Source organism: Dermacentor andersoni, chromosome 1 (assembly GCF_023375885.2).
Source record: "Dermacentor andersoni chromosome 1, qqDerAnde1_hic_scaffold, whole genome shotgun sequence".
Lineage (NCBI taxonomy): Eukaryota > Metazoa > Arthropoda > Arachnida > Ixodida > Ixodidae > Dermacentor > Dermacentor andersoni.
In genome coordinates this window covers 16,013,215-16,039,062 of record NC_092814.1, presented here as the reverse complement: position 1 = coordinate 16,039,062, position 25,848 = coordinate 16,013,215, and the positions used below count along the sequence as shown (strand labels likewise).

The 25,848-nt window shown below is 45.6% G+C and overlaps 1 protein-coding gene across 6 annotated transcripts in view; it reads left to right on the top strand.

The window, feature by feature from the left end:
- LOC126545894 (uncharacterized protein ZK1073.1) overlaps nucleotides 1–25,848 on the top strand; it is a 362,662-nt gene that overhangs the window by 81,440 nt on the left and 255,374 nt on the right. For 2 of the 6 annotated variants that reach the window (XM_050193935.3, XM_050193934.3), the window contains 2 exons: nucleotides 21,851–21,892; nucleotides 23,555–23,584. The exons of 2 other annotated variants lie outside the window; for them this stretch is intronic. In XM_050193935.3, the coding sequence (XP_050049892.2) occupies nucleotides 21,851–21,892; nucleotides 23,555–23,584 (72 nt within the window). The remainder of the gene's footprint in view (nucleotides 1–21,850; nucleotides 21,893–23,554; nucleotides 23,585–25,848) is intronic. 2 more of the 6 variants (XM_050193937.3, XM_050193936.3) reach the window with 1 other exon arrangement.

Below are 25,848 nucleotides of genomic sequence, written 5' to 3'. Positions count from 1 at the left end.
AGAAAACAAATAAATAATATAATCGCTGACTGTGCTGCGGGCAGTCGATAATGAAGTGTGCGTCGTTGGTCGGGGAGCCTTGATTATGCATTTTTTTATAGAAGTATGTTTAGTGCGTGTTACCCGTGGGCAGCACTTTATTCTGCGCTGTTGAAACATTTGCGATCAGCTGTGGGAACGTGTGTGTGCGGCTGCCAGACAGCGGAGCACTCTTCTGAGCTATTATTAATAAGCAGCCGTTCTAGTACCTTTCTGAATATATTTTTTTAAGTTGGAGAACACGCGGAAAACACCGTCGCCTTGAACAGACTGAATAAATTGGAACCAGTCGCATGTCACATCATTACCAATTAGTTGTCACCTTTAGCATTTAATGCCTGGGCCTTCATAGGTGCCGTAATGCAGAGCTCCAGAATAACTTTCAGCACCCGATTCATTGCGCTTTGGGGAAAATGTAATACCAACTATTTTTAGATTTTGCACTGCCGTATGTCACGCCAACGAGCGTCGGCGTTGTCCATCTGTGGTAGTGAGGGTAAATTGCTCGCCTACGCCCACATTCATGGACTCTTGATATGGTCAAAATACCACATCACATCATACACCGCATACTCAACGAATACAATTATAAGGTCATAGGCGTACTTACGCCTGCTGCGCTGTCATTCAGCTTTGTAAAGGTGGCATTGATTGCTTACAAATGCATTTTGTAAATGTTAGACTCCAGCTAAGTGAGCATTCCGGTTCCTCCTCACGTTCATATAAATTGTTGTTAACCAATTTGTTCTCGCTGTTTCGTACTTCATACAAATGCGTTCATGACGTGCCTCAACTTTCAATTTCAGGAAATATCTTTAGGTCAATTCATTCCTGTTTCGTTCATCGGATCTTTTAATATTAGCTTAAATATAGCGTTATAGTCACCATTAAATATATTGAACCTCCCATTGAGAAGCCAGCTACCACAGCCAGATATTTTTAAAAATTAGTCATTTTCTTATGTGCCGTGTCAGCTTGCGGATTTTTTGGAACACTCTAAAAAGCTTATAAAAAGCTAACCAAAGGTCCACAGGACGGGTGTACGCTCGCTAGCAGACGACATTGACCGAAAAAAGTGTGATAGGTCGTGCAGAATAATCCATCTCTCAAGTGTACATGGTTGACATGTCATTGCTAGCAGCACACAAGCTCAATCGGCACCGGAAGCACGTGGCACAGGGCGCGCCTCCGCCCTCAGTTCGCCGGCCCCTTTCATCGACGGGCCCTCTGTGCTGACCGTGGCTGTCTTGTCGAATACTTGGAAATAACTGCCGTCCCCCACCACTACAGCAGCCCGAGGCTGTAGCCATTAGGCCGCAATCTTATTTTTTGCGTAATAATATATGCGAGAACGTGCACTGGCATAGAAAGTACTGCCTATAAACCGCACCACAGAGAAAACTAAACAACTTATAAAAATGGCGACCACGCGCAACTCACCGAGAGGCGATACCAGTTCGGTTGAATCTCTGCACAAAGTCATATATGCCCTTCTAGTGACCGATCATTTGGCCATAGGGAAATTTCTTCAAAACATTGGCTTCAGCCGTTTCAGTCCAACATGCGTGTCTTCCATAAGCTATGTAGTCCAGTTAGGAAAAAACATGTCAAATGGCACGTCTTCTTCCTGGGGTGCAGTCAAGTATCGAATGGTGTGCTGCTTCAGAGTCAAGTCTTTCTTAACAGTCATTTAAAGCACACCCCAACACGATATTGCATCTTTGCAGCTTATGAAGCAACTTCTATAGTTTCAGGTACATCGCAAAGGCGACAATTCACAGTAGATCCCAAAATGCCTTTTTTGTTCTAGTAAGTTTTCACAGCTGCATTTCACTGTGTAATATAAAAAAAAATGTTTTTCTGCATGGGGATAAAGGCATCTTGCGGAGTCGCTCAATTACCTCGTACCCTGGCAGACTACACAATGTAGAACGGTAAAGGGCAGGTGGGCAGATCGCTGACATTAAGTCTTTATACTGGGGTGCTATGCAAGATGCGCCGAGTTTGGCGAAACTCGCTATCTTCACTAGCTCTGGCGACACCCCAAGATGAAAGCACAAATGGTACCGAGACACAGTTTATCTTTCGACAAGTCTCCAGTTTCATTGGTTTATCTAGATTCACTCTGGGTGGCTATCATTCCTTGGGCGTTGCCTTCTGGGCGGTCGACAAACTGGGGCTCACGTGATCATACTGTCGGTGCATGGTCGTGCCTTCTTTCACTTGTTTGTCGTTCCACTAGTGCATTACATGCACAAGCAAGTTATAAAACCAATGCATTTAGTACAATATTATTAGTTACTTTAACGTGATTTAGAAGCATTTTAAAGCTTACGAGATGTACACTGAATGTGTATTAGACTAATTTGTGATTTAGTACGCTTCGCATTAAATCACGAGGGAACGCTGTGGTGGCGTCATCACATCCATTCACCGGGCAAGCATGGCGGCTAAACATCGAAGAGGCCCAGTGTAAGCAAACTCGTACAACGAGCTTGCAGTGCGCGACGTAGTGATCAGGCTCGACGATGACCACTATTTCTTGGATAGTTCTGTTCCTCCGTGAGCAATCTTTCCGTGCACCCCGTAAGACTGCCAATAGCTTCGGCGATTTTACAGATCGCAACGCGCACCTGCTCTTCAAGGCGTTATGCTGAAGAAACAGCTTGTCCAATGCTGCTTCTGTGAGTGCGCTGAGTTCCTCCACCCTGCGTGACTGCGATCGTCACGAATATTACATAGTGTGTGCAAAAGGAAGACAGCCTATATAGCGATGATGCGACAAGGAGGTGGTGCCGACGATGGATCTCGCAACCAACACAGTGAAGGAGACATCGACAAACTGCAGATAAGTATATCTCTACTGTTCCATAGTTAGTATAGTAATAGTGCACGGATTAAGTACCTTTCGTAGTGACGAACTGAATGTCCAGGAGTTTAAAAAAGGCATTAAGAACTAATGAGTGTTCGTGCTTTTACATGCACGTGGGCCCGCGAAAATATGGAAAATATAAAGATAAACCCTCACTAACTTAGTGAGGTAACAGAAATTAATGAGTGACATTCAGCCCGCAGAATCTATGGAAGAGTATCTTTATCCAGGTGAAATATCAATAGCAGGTACTGATATAAAGCAGGAAACTTATACAAAAATTTCATTGGTTGAACAGCACATGGGAGGCATTACCGAATTGTGATCGCCACGTTACCGATATCCTTGAAAAAAGTTTAGAATCATTGCATTCCACCGGTTATGCAATGAGTGACATAAACATGGAAGTTAACAAAGAAACTTGAGAAGTCGAGTACTGTGCAGAAAGCGAAGTAAAAGAAATTGTTGGAGATAGCATTAAGGCAGGAAGACAGTGGCATAGTAAACCGTGGCAACTGATATGCTAGTTGAGATTAAGAAAAGAAAATGGAATTGGCAGGCAGGCCATGCACGTCTTCATTCGCTTGTTGCCAATTCATAACAGGTGATTACATAAGCGTCACAGAATGGATGTCAAGGAAGGAGAACTACAGCCGAGGATGGTAGAAAATTGCGTAATATGGGACAAAAATATCATGTTTGTAGGTATAGGATGCAATCAGCTCTCAGAAGACGGGATTGTGGGGAGAGGCATTTCTTTTGCAGTGAATAAAAATAGGTTTGTGGTGCTGACAGTAGAGACTCGTCAAGGTGCGAGGACACCTCAGCTGCTGGAACATTAATCAACATGACAATTGGCTCTGAAAAAGACAACCCCATTTATGAATAATAAAGCAACGTTGTCCCGACACATTGTTTTATTATGCATACACTTAAGGTTTCCACAGTTGAGGGCACTTAGTATTGATAGTGCAACGAGCATTTTTCTTTGCAAATAATGGTTTATATGCGGTTGATTCATTCGAACAATCCACTTTTTTTGCAGCAAAACATTCTGCTGCTGGAGGCACTCAACCGCCTGGTGGCAGTAGGCGAGCGCCAGGCACGTGCTCTTGAGAGTGTGGCAGAGGTCCAGAGGGCTGCTCGGCAACAGTAGGATCGGTGCCCTCACTGCGCTCCAGTCAAGCCCCTAGAAGACACTTTATAAAGAGCTTTCAGTTTATTACTTTGTTTAGTATTCAAGAGCATGAATGAAATTATTGCAATAACCATTGTGCTGTGCATATTAGGGCACTTGTAACATGCACTTGGTGTCTCTTCAAAATGGGCAAAAACTTAAGACAACCTGTGCCACGCTTGGACCATGTAAATGAAAAATACACTAATGCAGCGTACACATCATTGTGCTGTTTGTTCTTTCTATGTGCAAGAATACAGTGCGTGTTGATTAGCTACAGCATGAGTGGTGTTTGTAATTCACAATGACAAGACAGGAAACAGCAGGAGCTTAATAATGCTATCACGTGTAGACTGCATATGAATGCGATACTCCCCGATTCAAACGTGCCATTACATGCATGTTCGATATCACATATTCTTTAACAATGTCATATGTACTAATTTTCACACAGCTTAAGGCCTTGCATAGCTGACTTGGGATGTATCCATTTCATAGGCCAAATAATTGTACAATTTGTCCTTTTGTGTTGTATGAAAAGCGGCATCCTCTACAGTCGGATACAACTTCAGAAGACAGGAGAGGCCCCGCCCAGATGACCACAGCGCAGCAGCCGATTGCCTCCACGTTTAAATAAATAGTCCCTCTCCAACGAGCGGGTATTAGTGCGACCGGTGGCACGATGTCAGTCTAGAGTGCGGGCCCATTGGTGCAGGCTTGTGTTCAGCTGCCTTTGAAGTGCAGATTCCGCGGCCTCCTAAAGTTGTATCCGACTATAGAATCACCTAATGCCTTGCACTGGTTGCATAGACTTTAGCAAGTTGGTAGCGCACAATGATCAGGAACAGAAATCTATAGAGGCATCCAAGCAAAGCTGGCTGGCCACACTTCCATTAAAAGGGTCTGTAAAAAGGTCTCGCCAAATATTCCCATGACATCCTTCTTTAGAATCAAAAACGGATTACAGTGAATGCTGTGTACCACGTCAAAACAAAATGAGCTTGGTTATCTGCACAGCATATAATGGAAGCTTGTCCTTCACATAGGAAACAAACTGCTCTGTCCAGTCCAATTGTTGAGTCCGGTGTGGCACCTATCATGTCAACAGTGTCAATATACAAATTACAATTTTCAAAGGCCATTCATTTCACCATTATTTTCGCATGACGGTTCTTTCAATCAGTGCTTGTATTACATGACCAGGTGGATTTGAAAGCAAAGATTTGTTTGCAAACCTTCAGACTTCCATAATTGCGGGGCAAGGCACTGGCACGTTATCGAATAGCTCAAACTTCCTCGGCCCTTCACCAAAGGAGCCCAATGCTCTATTTCAAGCTGGATCGCGCAACAATTCGACGGCACACAAAGAAGAGTAACACACACAGCAGAGCGTTCTGCTGTGTGTATTTTTCTTCTTTGTGTTCCGTGGAATTGTTGTGCGATTCAACTTCACGCTTCTATACCAATACACCCAGTCTTCAACCTCACCAATGCTCTAGTTATTAGACCACGATGGCGCACATCTTTGAAATGTCCCAATACAAATTAGCTCTAAAAAAATCACCTCAAGCGTTAAATTTTGCAGCACAGGTGTGTGCACGTGCCATATTCTTTACCACTAAACTCACAGGAATCAAAGGGGCAAGCATTAGCCAGCCTTACTGCTGCTGTTACCATCATCATTATGACACTAATGGAAAGACAGTGCCACGTTTCAGTAAAGGGAGTGCCGGAGGGAAAGGCGTGACAGCGAGGATTACAATAAAAATAGCAGTTACAAGACATGTTCAGTGCCAAAATATGCTGCATGTCGCTCATCCTACTTTGGCATGGCGGCAAGCTTTTACACGTTTGAGCATATCACGTTTTGTGTAATTGTTGCTCTAAAGCTGTACAAAAGGTCCATTCGCTCTGGAATTTTTATTTTTATAATAAACCCACTTTTCATTGGCATCTGCACCACATTTCTCCCGATATGTAATTTTGCCTTGGTGGTTCATGACATCTTCACGCATACCGAGTTCTTCAGAGCATTGGATCTGCATTGTTTTACTGCTTAAGACTTAGAGCCCCATCATGAGACGAAAATATATTATTTTTCCATCCAGAATAACGCTGCCCCCCCCCCAAAAAAATAATACACTGAACCTCTGGCACATGCATCGACAGTGAACGTAACGTTCCCGCGAAGTTTGAAGCGTTCTTTTGTATATGCCCGCTTAGCCGTAGTCTTCGGGAAAGCCAGCCACCGCTTACGCACTGCCGCATCGATAAGCGCGTCAGACACATCTCTGACACAGCGGCTCACAGTAGTTTGATGACTACAATGTAACGCTCGGCGCCGACGCTTCCCTGAAAACTCCCAGTCCCGTAGAAACGGAGGGCGCAGAGGACTTGCTCTTCGGCGGTGAGCGAATGAAGCCCGCTACGCTGTCTCCGCAGACGAGAGTCTACGCCAAGCTCGTCACACAACCAGCGCACTGATGTCTTCGACAGGCGAAAATGGCGCTGAAAGTCCACGTCGGTCATGTACGGGAACGGGTCCAGACGGTCATACTGACGCTTCCTGCCGCTGGATGCAATGACACAAGCTGCTGCTGCCGCCGCCATATTCCCGAGTTGAACTCGGAGGGAGTTTTGCGATGTACGAGTTTAGCACGAGTTCGCCTGTCAATCAAAACCAGAGGTTTCAAGCAAACCCGCGCGAGGCATGTAACTTGTGCGCGCACCCACCACGGTTGGGCCACGCCCAACTTATTTTTCGGCAACAGCGACGTGGTGCCCAGCTGAGAGGCATCAACAATCTTGACCGCCGACATAAAACACGCACAACGCACTGTCATCGGTGATTTACTGAACACCACTATCAAAAACAAAGCGTTGACTGTCGCTGGCTTATGCATATATCTCCTCGGTCTGAGATGGCCCCGCAACACGGTTTCATTGCCTGCATTGTGGCGACGTAGCGTACAGTAAATAATTATCGGCACGTCACTTTAGCTGCTTGCAAGGCGCCGAAGGGGACGACGATGCTGAGGAGTGCGTATCGCACCAGTTCTTTGAGCTGGCTGCTCTGTCATCGGTTATGTATCGGAGCCACAGCGTCGTAAACACGATCATCGTCCGAGGATAGCTCGCTTTGCTAGACCCAGTGCAATGGCATTTCTTCATCACAAGCACTGCGCACTCAACAGTTCCAACACCTTCCTCCGTTCGAAGTCTCATTTCATAACTGCACACAAGAGCCCTCACCTGCCAAAATGCGATTGCTGCGGTGTCGTTACGATATCCATCTACGATCGCTGCTGGCTCTAGCAGAGGTAATCCCGCAAGCACCCTGGAGTGCACAACACACTCAAATACTGCGTACATGAGCTCAGAGGCGCCTTCACTGGGTAAGCGATAACAAGCGATGAATTGTGTTGCTGGGAAGCATGCACTTCTTCGCAATGCATCGCAGATGCTTCGCGCACATTGATAAACTGGTACATTTTCACTGAACTGCGTCACTACGGACCCTAAAATAACGTACGCCATCTTGCAGTGACAGCCGCTGCTCCCATAGAGTTCCCTACAAAAGTTCCTAGAGGGAACTCTGGCGCTAGTGTCTACGGGAGCTGAAATGGGAGCGGTTGTACCATCATGGGAATTATGCGAAGTACATGGATTTGCCTAAACTTCGTCCTTTTGGCTTCAACCGGCTTTGTGACTTTGTAAACTCGTCATTTTCAACAGTGTATTGCGTAATAAATAATTAAATAAATACATATCATTAAAATTGCCCGACGGCAGCATTCGAACACAGGTACTCTAGCACAGAAGCCTGATATTGAAACCATTAAGCCACGGACGCATATGTTGACAAGTGAATGAAACGCCCTTATGAATTTATCGCGGGCATGCCAGTGCGTGAGACCCTTGGTGCGTTTCGATTTGGCCACCTGCACAAGCTCAATCGTTGCAATTAATAGCAATTGTACGCGTTCCCGGCGTCTTCGGCACTTCGAAGAATATAGATTGCGCTGAAGTATACGACAATAAGATTTATATAGCGTAATATACAAAGCCACAAGAAAGTCTGAATCCACAAGCACGAAGATCAGACAAATCCATGTACTTCCCACCATTCCCATGGTAGGACAAGGACTGCAGCGCCAGAGTTCCCTGTAGTAATTTTTGTAGAAAACTCTGGCTGCTCCCGTATCTGTGACTAGTGTGTCGTTTTTAGTTGGTAAAGCGGGGGCCTTAATAGCCTAGTGAAGCGCCTGCGATGAACAGCCGTACCGCGACGCGGCGTTTCCATTCCCCTAATGGAGAAAGAGTGGTCATGTCCTTTTTCATGACTGACTTTATCGAGAATAGCACTGCAGCGCCCCTAGGCGACTTCTCACCGTATGAACTCCCTCGTGCGTGCGACCCCCTTCAATGTATCCGCTTCTAAGCTTTACTGTCGCCACTCGCGGCAAGAAGTGCAAAATTTAATCATTTGCTCGATCTCCGTTTCTCATCAGAAATTTCTAGCATTCAAAACGAAAAACAGGTACTTAAAGAAATAAAAATGTTTGTTATTTTATTTGTTTTATTTGAACGTATTCGTTTGAGCGAAAGTGTAGGTGCAAGAATGCGCCCCATCTACCCTGTTCGCATTCGATGGAGGATAGAAAGATAGTGCCCGAAAGAAGAGGCACGCCCTTGACGCGCCCGGGTAAGGCGTGGCGAGCGGCTCACGGCAAGTGTGCAGACAGACAGCGGGACAGTCACGGTATTGCTAAGTTGCGATAATCCGTTGATAACAATACGCGGCGCTGGCACGTTTCGTTGTGCAGCCTTCTGCGCTTGAAACGTGAAGCAGCGTGCCGCGCAGGGTGCGCTCATGTTGTCATACGCGGCTTTTTGTCTACGTATTTTTTTTTTTTTTTTGCCTGTAGCTTTTGCGCGTTCCACGCTATCTCCGTTCACTCACTGCCATCGAGCAAACTCGGGTGAAACTTGGGTGAACGAGAAACTCGGCGCATCCTTTATAGCACCCCTGTTCTTTTGTCGATACTGCAGTGCAGACGTGTGCTGTAGAACCAAAAGGAATTGCACGGCAAAAGACACTTCATACATAGAACCCCACAAACAAGGACGCTTAGAGCAGTGTGATCAAACTACCATGTTGGGTAAGACATTCACTAAATAAACTTGTATATATGATCGTAGTACTGGGAGCGAAATATCACGAAAAAAGAAGAAACGCCAAGCAATTTGTCGCACAAATAAATGCACCAGACCAAGTCCGCCAGCACATCTGAAGGCATCTCGCCTCATTGGCAGAAGAATAGGCACCGGCTCCGACAGATTGCCATTAACAATTATACGGGTAGAACAGTCAGTTTAGTATATGTAAGCAATGTAGCCAACATTATCATATACTTCTAAAATTTTGAAGATCAAGGCGTGCTTCCCTCGATCCAATGCTTTTGCTAAGTCGATCTGGAGCAGTGCAATATGGTCACAGTGGGATGAGCAATACTGTAGACTTGTTCGAACTAAGTATTATCAGGGAATTTCAAAGATATTATACAATGTTGTTCAGCTCTACTCACATGCGAAATTCTGATAGTTTGACACATTTTGTTTCTATGGTAAACCTCTCTTAGAGCATGCTTCTGTTATTAGTCGACCATTTACCCAACAAGAAATAGAGCTTGCCATTGATCAGTTACCGCTTTCTAAAACACCAGGTCCTGATGCAATCTCCGGACAATTTTATAAAGCCTTTAAATTTATATTAAGCCGTGTTTACTAAAGTTTATACCACTAGTTTTGATGAAGCTTGCCTACCACGATTATTTACCGAAAGGCAAATTATCTTAACCCTTAAAAGTAGTCACAAAGAAAAGTTATGGTCTGTAGAATACTATGGACCCATTACACTCACGAATGTAGACTACAAAATTTATGCAAAAGTGTCCTCTCATCGACTCCAGTATGCGATTTCATTACTTATTGAACCTCACCAGACGTGCGGATTTCATACAACATAGGCGACAAGAGCATATATTATTTTGTGCCACCACAACTCTTTTGAGATGAGTATGTCACATTGCATAGCACAGATGCGCAAGAGCACAGGAGCGCGTTGTCAGTTTTCTTGCCGCCGAGGACGCAGGAATTCAATCGTTTATTAGCATTTGATTAACCGGTTCGCGAGTGCTCCGCGTCACATAGATTTGCATATGTGCGTTGGATGTGCGTAATTTTTTCGTTGCGTGAATGTTCCTAAGGCTCCCATCGGGTGGCCTAATACAAGCGCTGCTAACGTAGTGCTTCTCCTGCGTTAACGCTAGCGCCCGCCTTCAGTCCTGGGCAAAGCCCCATCCATACACTTTTCCGGTGCATGTATGGGTGGGGTTTTAGCGTCGGGAAGAGTCGCATGGTGTGGCGAAGTCATGAACATGGCGGCCCGCAACGGCGCTCACGGTTAGCCCCGCCCCACAAAATCGTCCTCAGAGAGGAATGTGGGGACTTTTTGCTGCTATATCTGCCTCACCTCAAAATGGGCCTTCGCCTAAGGAGGACGGCGCGCTTTGTTTTGTCGGCCGCCTAAACTTCCGTCCGAACTTGATCATATTGGCCGATACATTGTCTCCAATTGCGAGGCACCACTTTTTGTCATCAAAGTTCAGTTTTTGTCATCAAAGCATGTGCCGGCGACGGCAGTGCCACATGCGCCACCCAGCCTTGAACATGTAATTGATTGCAATAGAACCAATTCGCAGTAACAACGCGGCATTGTGCATTGGTCAGCGGCATCTACCTATTGCCCCACGCGCTTTGCTCCTCATGGCAAGAACCCTCCGTGTGAGGCCTGGTGGTGAAGCATAGGCAAATAACTACTGCAGAACTCAATGGGGTAACTGATATAACAATGCAAAAAAAAAAGAAAGGAAAGACATCGAGCACGTGTTTGAAACTGCGTACCGCCCCATCACAAACGCAGCGCTGTGACCGCTAGGCCACCAAATACGGATGGAGATGATGCTTGTTGCGGAGCATTTATGCGTTGTCGCGTAGTGCACCTCAGCTAGGGACAAACGGAGCAAAACGCGTTCTCCTCGGTGACACTGTAGTACCTAAGGAGTCATATTCCGAGAAGCGAAAGCCCCCAGATGTTTCTCTGGCAACTCACGCATGTGTACGACGCTGGGGCAAATACGAAAAAGAAAATATTTTTTTAAGTTCTTCGCACCGAGATTACACGTAAAAAATGAAGCAGTTCGTTGCTGATATTTGTAACCCCGATACGTAGAAGACTTTAGCACAAACAATTTCTTCACAGGCATGGAGTAAAAATAATGCAAAGTAGCACAACAAACAATCAATGAATAAAACTTATGCAGAAACTCCGCTGGAGTAGTCGTATGCGTAAGCATGCCCCCAAATTTCATTTGGCCCACCCTCAAATTTCAAGTTGGCCCAACCCCATATTTAATTTGCACATTTGTACGGTTCATCGAAATGCACCACTGAATGTTCTTTTTTGCTGTCACGTTTGTTTCCGCTCGTATGGTATATATTTATCGATGCGTGCGAAAATAAAATCTATAGTTGAAAGTGAAGCATTGTGTCGATATATCTGTTTCTTTCTACGTCCTCGTTCAGTCCAGCTTCTACACTCTACCATGGATTCTAACCAACTAGCCCGCCAACGTGTTTTCCCCAAATTTAAGTTGGCCCAACCCCTATTTCATTTGGTCCACCCCTACTACAGGCTTCCCCATGCATTTTCTATGGCGCTGTATGTATTCCTATTCGTATGCATAAATATGATCATATGGGTATTCTCTCTGATCAATTGTTCGTATTAAAGCGAAGCTTTATTAGCCTTTTCCTTCGTCTTTCCCACTGCTGCTGCTGCTGCTGTGGGCTACTGTCGCGCACACCGCGTCGGGGTTGTTCAGAGCGTGTATAGAGAGAAAAGGCGACGGGAGAAACTCGCTTTCACCCCACCACGTCGAATGTGCACAATGCTCTCTGGAGCTCAGTGGCCGTCGCCACATTAGCCGCTTTACAGCTGTAATTATCCGTGACTCCCCTCAGAAGCATTGCAGAAACTGCAGCGCTTCCCTTTCTACTAACGTGCGAGGCCAGAGGGGACGCAGGTAGAACTGTAGAGGAGAAGGAGAGCGAGAAGAGGAAGTTTCAACATAAGAAAGGGGGAGGTGACTTGAGAAGGCAAGGAAACCCCACTACTATACGACAGTGGTTGCGGGCAAACAGGATAAGCTTAAGTACAAGATACGATACAGTACGTTGGTGCAATTTCTGAAAAATAAACGTCATGCAAATATGTCAATAGGGCAACTTACGCAGGGCGTGCAGAAGCAGAGCCGCATTAATTAAAGCGCGCCGCAGAGTCCAGGAGACACTACGGACGCGGTCGACCGTCAAATCAACAGTGCTGTGGCCTCCGCGTTAGCTTTGCGGCTATGGCATTGCTAGAGGTCGTGGGTTTTATCCCAATCGCGGCAGCCGCATTTCGACGGGGGCGAAATAGAAAACGCACGTGCACTTAGATTTTGGGACACTTTAAAGAAAATCACGCTGTCAAAATTAATCCGGAATCCGCCACTACGGCTTGCCTCATAATCCGAGTGTGGGTTTTGAACGTAAAGCCCCATAATCCAATTCAAGTTTAATACTTCTGCCACAATGCGATGTGTCATGTGAGGAAATGACAACGCCTCAAGCTCACAGAAGTGATGAAATATGGCGCACAACAGCGCCTCGAGCAAACACCTCTCCCGGTCTGTTCTGTGTACTACGCAGACAAACAGCGGGGGTGCACGCAAGGTAACGTTTGACATCAACTCACCACTCTAGTGTTAGCCTGAACGTTGAAGAAATTAAGCTTTAGCCGTCAACATCACCGCCAATTATCCTCAATCAGAGCATCCAGCACGGAAAGCTTCGCTTACATCAATTCCCACCAATGCGTGGTATCTGCATAATTTTTCAGTTGCTCCTTATCGCTTGTGACGCTACTAGTCATCTACATTTACACTATTACAACGATCAAATGTCCTAACTTGGTAAATTACGCATTATTTTGCAGATACAAGGCATTACACTTTTCGCGTGACGGACAGACTTTGCTGGGGTATTCGCCAAGGAGTGCTTATACGTGCTAATAAATTTATTCATTCGCACGGCAGTACAAGAAAACAGACCGGAACTAAAAGCCACGCCCGTGGCGGGAAAATGTTGCAAGGCGCGACAAAAGGCGAAGCAGCACAGCACGAGTATACCGACACTCGAGTATACTCGAGTATACCATCGCATAAATGACATCGCGCGACACAAGCTATATGAAGGTAGGCATCGAGGTACTTAAGTACATCAATGCTAAATGTGCGTTAATTGTTGCAAGAAGAAATAACTACGAAATCACAGTGCTAGTACTAAAGAAATAATGATATACAAAGTCGCACTGCATAGCACCAGTTATGCTAAGCTCCGCAGAAAGTCAAGTTGCAAGTGCTTTCGGGGCAATGTAAAAATGTCTGCATCGTTTTTCTTGTGTATATTTAATGTGTGAGGATTAGAATAGGCCGTGAACTTTGCTTCCAGTGATTGGTTCTCGTGCTGCGACACGCTTCTCCTTAGTTTTAATCTTGGCGATTGTTTTCATAAATATCACAGACGTATTGCGGAGAAAATCTTAGGTCATAAAGTAGACGCTATTCAATAGTTAGATGTACGCGTGAAACGTTGTATTCTATGAACAAACTTTGTGTGCTGCCTAAGCAGCGATGATCCTCATCGCCCTCTGCGGTGTTAACAGGCGCGTGGTGCCCCGACGAGTTGGCAGTAGTTAATGTAGGCATGAATATGCAGTGATAAATCTTAAGCTTTAATTTTGGTCGCAACTGAAAGCGGCATTCTAATATATATAATAACGATTTATTTCCATCACCATTACATTGATGGAGGGGATGGGAATAAAAGCGAGTGACGCTTGACTAAGTTCCCACCCCCCGTACAGCAGGTGAGCAGTGAGATAAGAAACCAATCAACTGAGATAATTTCCGTGTTAGATAGGACACGTGTGAAGACTACTCCTAAATATTTAAAGCTATTATAATTTCTATTTGGTGGTTGTGAGCTTTGTTATTGACACAGGCTCTTTTGTTCAGTGCACGGAAGATAACTCCTTCAGTGAGTCCATTTTCTGTGGACCATTCATGCAAAACGGTGTTTCCTTTAGTAATCACTAAATAAGTCACTGAGGAAGATGCTAGCTGGGGACAAAATATAAGACACATCGTCTGCAAGGTCCTTAGCGTAGACAATAAATAGAATAGGACCTAACAAAGTACCCTGAGCAACTGCACAACGAATCAGCTACAAGGGATCAGTGACGACCGCTTGCTTGCGGTTACTCAGGTATGAGCGTGTGAGGTCAAGCAATAGGCCTCGGATACCGTAATGTTCAAGTTTTTGGCGCAAGATCGTGTGGTTAAGCAGGTCAGAGGCCTTGCTCAAGTCAAAGAAAAATAAATAAATAAAAAATGCCGAGTGCGAGCTTTTTGGCTACAACATGCGAACTGACAGTCTGTGAATACGCAGCGGTTGGTAAAAAAAATCTTTCAGTTCTCTTTAAAAGTATTTTTTCAAGCGGCTCCGAAAATATGAAGAGAACGGAAATAGGCCAATAATTGCTTACGTTATTTATGTCTCACATATATTTTCGCCTTTTTCATGTTGGTTGGGTTAATACTCCAGGTGATAGTGACAGGTTAAACATTGACGCCGGAGCGCTGGTGCCTCCTATAAATTTTATTGGTCGTATTTAGAAGTTAGGGGAGAAAGGACAGAGCTCTGCAAGCGTGTCCCGAAATACTGTGTGATTCATAATGGCGGACTGTATTGAGCCGTGTGATACGACGCCAGGGCAAATGCATCCAAGCACTGCGGCAATAGAAAGTTTCACCTTTTGAAAAGTTCAAGCACATGTAGAAACTTGAACTGCTTAAACCACAATTTACGAAAAACTACCTTTTACGAGAAAAAACTGATTCCTCATTAAGCCACACTGCATAAAACCGGCTTTATCTTATGCATAGCACACCAATTAGACCAGCATTATGTAAATGCACAAAGTATGCTTATACTAGGTTCGTTATGTGAAACTTTACAACTATGTGTTTCCTGAAGGAACTCGACAATTGCTCACCACTATGATCTGTACCGCGAACTACTCGCACATTCACTTGTCAGTTACTCGGCGTAGTATTCCATATCTAAAGAAATATTAGCCATGCCTAATTTCTTGGCAGCAACGATAACTGCTTGCCTAACGCAGGACGATCGTCCCAAGTCGACATGCTCGGGTCGCGCTGACAGTCGTATGGGTTACTTCCGTGGTTGCCACTCCATGAACTTTAACCACCTCCTTCCTCGCTCGTCCCCTCAGCTTTGCGGGGTCAAACAGGACTTGCGCCTAGCTTCGAGTTTGACTCCTGCATAGAAGGGCGAACGTGTAAACAAGGAGTTTCTTTTTTTTAACTTCTTGTGCACAAAACACGAACATTTAGGAACTGGGAATAGCGGAAGCGGAACAATTGAAAACGGAAACCCCGGAAGCGGAAGCCTCGGAAACGGAAACCTCGGAAGTGGAACTGACGTGAGAGACGAACCAGGTAACAGCGGCGCACATCAAAGGTTGGCGCTACTTACCAAAAGCGGCCAAGGTCGATCCAAATAGGTCGCGAAGCTTCGGCTGAAAAGCGGTTCAGTACAAATTGTCACCTGCATCAGCAAGGGGGGTTATGGGAGCAGCGATTGAAGCGGGACTATGTTTGGAGGGAAGAAACATTTAGAAAGATAAAAAGTGTTTTTTATTTCAAACGCGAAACAGATTTATTCAACAAAACTAAAATTCCTGGTCAATTTTATATATTCGCGACTAGTTAAGAAAATACAATTTTATTTAATTTTAATATCAATAAATACATTTCTTTTCAGCGGCCATTGTTACAGGGGGCGTGGACGGCGCTGTCACTTGCAATGCATTGCACCTCTTAAAATGCGCAGAAAGGCGCACTCGTAAAGTTCACCTGTCGAAATACGCCCACCTCACGCGTTGTGCTTTTTTGCTTGTCGAAGTTTGTCTGAATTTGCTGACGCCGGTAGCTTCATAGCTTCTTAACCCGTTCAGTCAAAAGTAGTGAGTTACGACCGCCAGATGATTGTTTAGTTGTTTTCGTTCGACTGCGCTGGCCGACGGGCTTGGCATCCGACGATAGAATCAGCGCTCTACACCTAAAACTTTCGTCGGCCTCTAAAAAAAGTATGTTCTGTGCAGGGGTGCGATTTCGACAACCGTACGGCTGGCCTTTTCCTGCGTCGCTTTCCGCGCTGAAATCTCGAAACGCCCATCAAGTCGAATGGCGGGGCATTTTAATATATAGCTCTATATAATATATATATATAGCACTATATATTTAGGCAGGCCAACAAAAATTTCGCGCCTTCGAAAACAAAATGACGTCACTTCTGTTTTTAACGGATGTGGCGTCACATTATTTTTTCTTCCGCCGGAAGTATTCCCTCCACGTACAGATGGCGGTAAGCCCCAGGAACCGCCATGTTTTGAACGTATGGGCTCCTATGGAAGCTTCGCTACCAGGTATATTTTCCTTGAAGCGGCTGTGGGGCGTGGACGGTCGGGCTTTTGTTGCCGCGAGCTCTTTTCCGCTCACGTGTCCCAACGATACAGTGGAGGCGACACACAGCTCGCACCATTGCGAGGCCACCTTGTGTTGCGTTCGCGTGCGTTGAGAGCCTCGGAAAAGCGCCCACAAAACCGAGCCCAACCACCGTCGCATGAGAGCCATTGATTACGCAGCGGTTGGTAAAAAAAATCTTTCAGTTCTCTTTAAAAGTATTTTTTCAAGCGGCTCCGAAAATATGAAGAGAACGGAAATAGGCCAATAATTGCTTACGTTATTTATGTCTCACATATATTTTCGCCTTTTTCATGTTGGTTGGGTTAATACTCCAGGTGATAGTGACAGGTTAAACATTGACGCCGGAGCGCTGGTGCCTCCTATAAATTTTATTGGTCGTATTTAGAAGTTAGGGGAGAAAGGACAGAGCTCTGCAAGCGTGTCCCGAAATACTGTGTGATTCATAATGGCGGACTGTATTGAGCCGTGTGATACGACGCCAGGGCAAATGCATCCAAGCACTGCGGCAATAGAAAGTTTCACCTTTTGAAAAGTTCAAGCACATGTAGAAACTTGAACTGCTTAAACCACAATTTACGAAAAACTACCTTTTACGAGAAAAAACTGATTCCTCATTAAGCCACACTGCATAAAACCGGCTTTATCTTATGCATAGCACACCAATTAGACCAGCATTATGTAAATGCACAAAGTATGCTTATACTAGGTTCGTTATGTGAAACTTTACAACTATGTGTTTCCTGAAGGAACTCGACAATTGCTCACCACTATGATCTGTACCGCGAACTACTCGCACATTCACTTGTCAGTTACTCGGCGTAGTATTCCATATCTAAAGAAATATTAGCCATGCCTAATTTCTTGGCAGCAACGATAACTGCTTGCCTAACGCAGGACGATCGTCCCAAGTCGACATGCTCGGGTCGCGCTGACAGTCGTATGGGTTACTTCCGTGGTTGCCACTCCATGAACTTTAACCACCTCCTTCCTCGCTCGTCCCCTCAGCTTTGCGGGGTCAAACCGGACTTGCGCCTAGCTTCGAGTTTGACTCCTGCATAGAAGGGCGAACGTGTAAACAAGGAGTTTCTTTTTTTTAACTTCTTGTGCACAAAACACGAACATTTAGGAACTGGGAATAGCGGAAGCGGAACAATTGAAAACGGAAACCCCGGAAGCGGAAGCCTCGGAAACGGAAACCTCGGAAGTGGAACTGACGTGAGAGACGAACCAGGTAACAGCGGCGCACATCAAAGGTTGGCGCTACTTACCAAAAGCGGCCAAGGTCGATCCAAATAGGTCGCGAAGCTTCGGCTGAAAAGCGGTTCAGTACAAATTGTCACCTGCATCAGCAAGGGGGGTTATGGGAGCAGCGATTGAAGCGGGACTATGTTTGGAGGGAAGAAACATTTAGAAAGATAAAAAGTGTTTTTTATTTCAAACGCGAAACAGATTTATTCAACAAAACTAAAATTCCTGGTCAATTTTATATATTCGCGACTAGTTAAGAAAATACAATTTTATTTAATTTTAATATCAATAAATACATTTCTTTTCAGCGGCCATTGTTACAGGGGGCGTGGACGGCGCTGTCACTTGCAATGCATTGCACCTCTTAAAATGCGCAGAAAGGCGCACTCGTAAAGTTCACCTGTCGAAATACGCCCACCTCACGCGTTGTGCTTTTTTGCTTGTCGAAGTTTGTCTGAATTTGCTGACGCCGGTAGCTTCATAGCTTCTTAACCCGTTCAGTCAAAAGTAGTGAGTTACGAACGCCAGATGATTGTTTAGTTGTTTTCGTTCGACTGCGCTGGCCGACGGGCTTGGCATCCGACGATAGAATCAGCGCTCTACACCTAAAACTTTCGTCGGCCTCTAAAAAAAGTATGTTCTGTGCAGGGGTGCGATTTCGACAACCGTACGGCTGGCCTTTTCCTGCGTCGCTTTCCGCGCTGAAATCTCGAAACGCCCATCAAGTCGAATGGCGGGGCATTTTAATATATAGCTCTATATAATATATATATATAGCACTATATATTTAGGCAGGCCAACAAAAATTTCGCGCCTTCGAAAACAAAATGACGTCACTTCTGTTTTTAACGGATGTGGCGTCACATTATTTTTTCTTCCGCCGGAAGTGTTCCCTCCACGTACAGATGGCGGTAAGCCCCAGGAACCGCCATGTTTTGAACGTATGGGCTCCTATGGAAGCTTCGCTACCAGGTATATTTTCCTTGAAGCGGCTGTGGGGCGTGGACGGTCGGGCTTTTGTTGCCGCGAGCTCTTTTCCGCTCACGTGTCCCAACGATACAGTGGAGGCGACACACAGCTCGCACCATTGCGAGGCCACCTTGTGTTGCGTTCGCGTGCGTTGAGAGCCTCGGAAAAGCGCCCACAAAACCGAGCCCAACCACCGTCGCATGAGAGCCATTGATGCGACGACCCGCCGTGGTGGCGTATTGGCTTCGCTGTTGCGCCCGAGGGGATCGAATCCCGGCCGCATCTCGATGTGGGGCGAAATGCAAAACCGCCCGTGTATCGTGCTTTGGGTGCAAAGAACCGCAGGTGGTCAAAACTAATCGGAAGCCCATCACTACGGTGTGCCTCATAATCGAATCGTGGTTTTGGCGCTGAAAACACCAGAAGTTGGTTTTAATTTGATGCGACAAGAGATTAAGCAGTTCATGAGTCACGGTCATCCCTAAGGCGTTCACAAGATAAACGCCTCGGGCCATCGAACGAAGCCTGCGCGACGAAGATTCCTGCTAGATATCCGGAATAAAAAATAAAGAAAGTGCGCGTAAATGGGGCGAGCGAGGCAGAGGAGTGTTGAGCGGTAACGCTAGTTGCATTGCCGGTCCTCTGCCGCGGAAGTGCCGTCGCCGCAGCCGGCCGCATTCTCTCTGCTCCTGTTTGCGCACGTCACCAGCGATGGCAACGCGTTGTCCTCTCCCACAGCCATCGTTCGTTCCCCATCTGCTTTCCTTGCCGTCACGCCGGTCTTTCGTGACCAGTGCAACTGAGCTCCGAGCTGGCGGTCCTGGCTTTCATTTTCCGCTTCGGAGACTGCCCTTCGCAACATTGCTTGGCGGGATGGAGGCCCCCATCAATTACTTGTAGCTTCTGCCCTGTGCTCGCTTTTGCCTCCATACTTGCGTCACCAGCTCTCGCATGCTGCGTGGCGTATGCCGGGTGGCTTAATTTTATGGAGAATCCTGGAGTTCTCACTAATTTTGGTGCACTGCTGACGTCGTACTTGCCTAGTCTGAAAGGGCACGCAGGCCTTGATATAAATTTTAATCACTTTTTATAGTGCACAGAGGTGTGATGCGTTCCAGTCACGATTTTTGCTGATTGACATACGCAGCACCCTTGTTTGTTTGGAGGCTCAAACCTAATGAGGAGCTTCGTATGAATATTGAGATCATGTGCTGTGAAACATTTCTTTGACAGTGTGGGCGGTAAAGGGACTGACCATTAAAAGGACACTAAAGACAAACATTAAGTCAAGCTGAAGTGATATATTATTGCTTGACAATCTCTAAGGCGTCAATATTATCGCGAACAGGGCCTTAATAATCGAGAAACTGAGGTAAATGCAGGACACGACTAGAGACTCCCCCGAGACATTCAAGCATTTTCCCGATGACGAAAGCACTCCTAAGCTAAATTCTGTCACTAGTACTCGAGCACACGTTGGAAAAGCACATCACTGCATTGTATTACAAGACGAAATTAAATGCTACTTGTCCAGTTCTGTTTCATTTTTAGAAAAAAGAACTATTTGAAATCACCCTTAAAAACGACGCAGGTGGTCGAACGGTTTCGTTTTCGCTCGACTCTGTGCCGCCCACGCCTTCGTGTTTCAATAGTTTCGTTACTGCGTAGTGCTGTGCTGGTTTTGCTACTCGCGAAACTCGCACAAACTGGAAGTAGCAGAGAATTCTACTTCCATGTGATGTCGCGGGATGCCCGAATGGTTTACGCCACTTGACCAAAAAGCAGCTGTAGCGGTGAATCTGTCTTGACCCTTAAGATGCAATTTTCTTGTAAATCAAGTCCTTTCATGGCCACGATACAAGCGTTGCGAGGTTTCTGGAATGGTATTTAAAAAGTCGACGTCAACTTATTATTTTCATTTAGCATCCCTGCAAAAACATAGTTTCTTGAACATGCTCGCCTTGCACATCGCTGAGAGGCCATGCTATATGACAGAGACCCTTGAAGGAAGGACTCTGCCGAATATTGTCAATTTTAGCTTGATTAAGCTGTGTTATCTTTGCTGCATCAATTCCTTCAATTGGTTTGAAAAATTAGCTTAGTGGTTAACGTTAGGAAACGCTGGCTTAACGTGACAATTGCCAACAGCATATGTGCGTGCGGGTATAACAGCAGGTGCCACATACTCACCTGGTGGTTTCTACCGATCATGTCAACTCGTGTAGTGCTATCAGTGAGAGGGCGCCGATTAAATGCTGGTTTGGTGGCGCCCAAGTAATGACGGCGCAAGGTGTACTGTGAAATATGGCACCCTTCAAATGGCGCCCGATATCTGCAGAAAGGCGAGTAAGCGGGCCAGTTTTTAATTAATTCATACATTTATTCAACCCGAGGTGGTGTAACTTAATCTGGGGCCTTCCAATATGGCGCCATTTATGGCCCCTGGGTTAAATTTAATTCATATTTATTACAGGGGCGCCATTCATGCAGTGCGAAAGAAAAACGAAGACAGCAGACAGACAGATACTTTTGCGCTGCATTACTTTCCCAAACAGTCAAGTAGTACTCGGCCAATTTCATTTTGCGGCAGGCCCGATGCAGGCCCGCAGAAGTAATCTAAGGTGCTTTTCAAGACGCACCTCTCAGTTGCGGCTTGCGGTAATCGTCTATAATTGACCTTGTTCAGGCATATACAAATGTACGTTTGTACGATGCTCACGAAACTGTCCGACCCGGGCCTGTTGCATTGGAAGATAATAAAATGCACATTCAGAACCAATTCCTTCCTTTCTTCTTTTCTCTTTTTAGGCTCCAAAGGGGCCTCCAGCATCCAGTAGAAAGTGCCTAAGGGTAACTACGTGTGTGTCGTCATGCTTGCCTATGTCGCGACACTAACTCTTTTTTGTCTACACTGACGTGTGCCTCCCTGTACTACATTCCCGAGCTGCCCTGAAACAGTGTACAGTGATCTCCTTTAAGGAAATCTCGAGATCGCAACCTTTGCACTATTGGCTCCAGCAGCCTTCTTCCTTCCATGCACGCAGCGCCGCTGGGCTCGTTTCGTCGTGTATGTTTTGCTCGATAATGATTGCACAAGAAAGCATGCGTGTTCGTTTGCCATGACTGACTAATCACGACGATGTCATCCATCCGTCTACGCTTTCACACTCAGGATGAGAACACATGTAATGAGCTACGCAGTCCTTGCCGTCACCTGTCAGATCGAGAAGCTCTCTAAGTATACGGCTTTCTCGCTACTATTTTTCCGTTCCTAATAAATTAATGGATAAAATGAAAATATCTGTTAGCAACGGTGAGTTGGCTTATCTTCGCAAAACGTTTGATGTATGTCGCACAAAGCTGCGGCGCAGAAGCCGATAGCAATGCCCGAAGGGCTCGAGTTGAGGTAACACACATTGGGCTGCAATACGGCGTTCCTCGTGTAGTTATAATGTTCCGTTGGACTCATCAATAAATGAATCAACAGTTTCTGGCCTCATCCGATTCCGTAAATTTTCCGCGACATCCTTTAAAAACAAAAGACGTTTCAAGTAACTCGCATTTTCAATATTGTAAAAAAATTCTAATATTAATTTCTTCTTCACTTCTTTGTTACGCAACCATTTCTGCAAAATAAATTTTACTTTCTTGAATGGGGGCCAGTAAATAAGTATACAATTTACTTGTAGAAACTAAATAGGACTATACGCATACGTTCACCATAAGCTTGACGCATGCTTCCGCCAAACTTTCTGTGTAAGGGGACTTGATTCTGCCATAGTAAGCTTTGAAAAACGGTGAGAAAAATTTTAACGGCGACAATGCTAGCGCAAACTTGTGACTGCCCCAGAGGTTATGCAAAACATGATCTTCCAGATGTGTTTACGGCATTTGCGCCGTCTACGCGATGCTATATTTCACTCGTCATAGTTGTTCAGACGCTACGAACAGTCAGAGAAAGCATCCCCGTCAAAAATTCCCCAATATATTGAGATAGGGAAGATTTTAGCCAATAACGAAGAAACGCCGGCAAAACGCAGTGTAGATGAAACATTCTCCAAGTTGCATTGCTTCGCAGACTGTCACATTTGAGCCCTGTCCTCCGCATTTTTTAGCCAACCCACCTTGATTTCTTGAATCCTGAGCAGTTTTCAATAATTGTGAAGGACCTAACATAATTACAAAATAGTATTCCTTGGGAGCAGGACATTGTGCAGTCGCAAGGCAGATTCCGTACTCATACGAGTTTTCAGTTGACTATATGACGGGGCGGCCATCACTATATAAACAATTAACTTGGACCTCACACGTAAGGGTGCTGACTTTGTGGTCTGTCATTCCTGTGGAGAGAACCCCTGTGCTGTTTCTCAAGGCCTTTGTGCCGTATCAGTCACTGTTGCGTACCACTCCATGCAGATCAATCGTTTTGCAGAACGTACAGTTGTGCGCTCTGGCGCCTGAGTGGCATGCACCCCACGCTGTGACTGACGCATCCCGTTTGCTTGTTTTCAGGACATCCAGGAACACGAGGATTCTATGATGGTACGTACTGCCACAAAGCACCTGCCTCCAATGGGATAGATGAGAAATCTGTGCTTCTCAAGCACCGTCAATGAATGTGGTCACACTTAGCTAGCCGCTGCACTGAGGCGCATTTATTTCACGCCATGAGCTGACACGGGAGCCTTCCGCTTTTCTAGTGCTAGCAGACTGCGTGGACTAGTAGAGCCTCCTTTAATTTCGCGAAATAATTTCTTTTCGGGGTGATATAGCCAATTATCGTCTGAGAAAAAGAGAAATAAGCACTGCCAGTGGTCAGACGCCATTCAGGACGTTGAATTTCTACAGCAGGTGGAGGTAAGGATGAGCCATTGTGGAGCAGCTTCAAATGGCACACCCTAAATGTCTGTGCCCAATGTCATTGGCGCCACTCATAAGTAATTCATTTGCTTGATGCCACAAAGCCTGCGTGCTTAAAGAGTGGCCAGCTGTGAATTTTTCCGGCCACGTCACCGTCAATGTAGTGTTCTCATTAGATATTTGAACGTCGCTGTAGATGCTTGTACATGCTGTAGAAGCATGTACAAATTGTACATGCTTCTGTCATTGTCGACGTACCTGTGACATTTGTTAGCTCCTCGGCACGTGTAACGCGAAGAGCCAATCCCTTGAATATTGTTCCCTTTCGAGCTCACTTAGATAGCTTCAAATTTTCTTTCTTGCCATTTACCATTGAATTGTGGAACACGCTACATACTCCATCTCCGAGAATTGCCACATGAGCGTGTTGTAGACCAAGTTGCCACTCGCAGCTGCCACCTGACAAAGTTTGGGTTCGATAAATTCTCATGACGTTGATGAACTCGCTGAGAACGACAGCGGAGCGGGGTTCCCTCGTTGTTTGGGTGCACACGCACTCTCGGGGACGCGAACCCGATAAACCACACGGACACACTTTTCGTGCGCATGCGCTGCTCAAAGATCAATGCTGCGCAGTGCAACGTAAACAATGCTCGCCGTCTCGCACAAAAGCTTTGGAACTGGTGTGCGACTAGGGGTGATTTGTTGCCTGAAGCAATGGCGCCAAACGAACAAAGTGTCGCGACGCGCGCATCATGGGTGTCCGATGGGTGGCGCGCTCCGGGTCGTTTGTAGGTCTGCAGTCTCGCGGGATTCCTTCGCGAGAAATTTAGAAACTCTCATTGAGCATTCCAGCTAATGACCAGTTAGCTCGGCAATCCAGTCTAGTCTTGCGGCGAGACCTTGCGACTGCGCCATTTCTACGAATTTTGTTCACAGGTTGGTAAGTATGGAGTAGTAACCGATAAAGAAAACGAGCATGGTTGCAAAAGGGAGGAAGCGACAAATAACTAATTATTCGAGGGTACCAGTCTGTTTCAAGTTCTTTTTGGTCATAGATCTGCTTTAGGGGAACAATCATTCTACTAAATTGTGCTGGCCTAAAAACAACGGGCTCAGCATTGCGGTTCAACACGTGTTTTACATCAACTTTGTAGTCCAATTACTAAAAACACACGTAAACGTGCGAAACATAATAAACATGCGTCCTCTTATCGAACACACCCAAGATAGAACGGTAGGTGGGTTAAATTTTTTTTAGATTTTCACTCTTACAGAAAAAAATCTCTAATTTGAACTGTGTGCTCGCAATCGCACTCTTGATGAAGGCTCGGCACCGGCCGAGGCGTCGAAATTAAATGCTTGATTTTCCTTTTCTACGTGCCCATGCACTTTCTACATACATACATACATACATACATACATACATACATACATACGCTCTAATTCTAATCTCTCCCATCCCCTCTCTGCCACGTTGCCACAATTCAGACACACAACTTTTAACTTTGACTCTGCTAATGCTCACGCATTATAAAAAACGAAATACCGTCGCACTCAATGCACTAGCCTCCAGTTTGCAAGCTGCAAATGGTGCTTTCCCGTTCGGCCAGTTTCATCATCATCATCAGCCTGGCTACGCCCACTGCAGGGCAAAAGCCTCTCCTATACTTCTCTGACTACCCCGGTCATGCACTAATTGTGGCCATGTTGTCCCTGCAAACTTCTTAATCTCATCCGCCCACCTAACTTTCTGCCGCCGCCTGCTACGCTTCCCTTCCCTTGGAATCCAGTCCGTAACCCTTAATCACCCTCATCTTCCCTCCTCATTACATGTCCTGCCCGTGCCCATTTCTTTTTCTTGATTTCAACTAAGATGTCATTACCTCGCGTTTGTTCCCTCACCCAATATGCTCTTTTCTTATCCCTTAACGTTACAACCATCA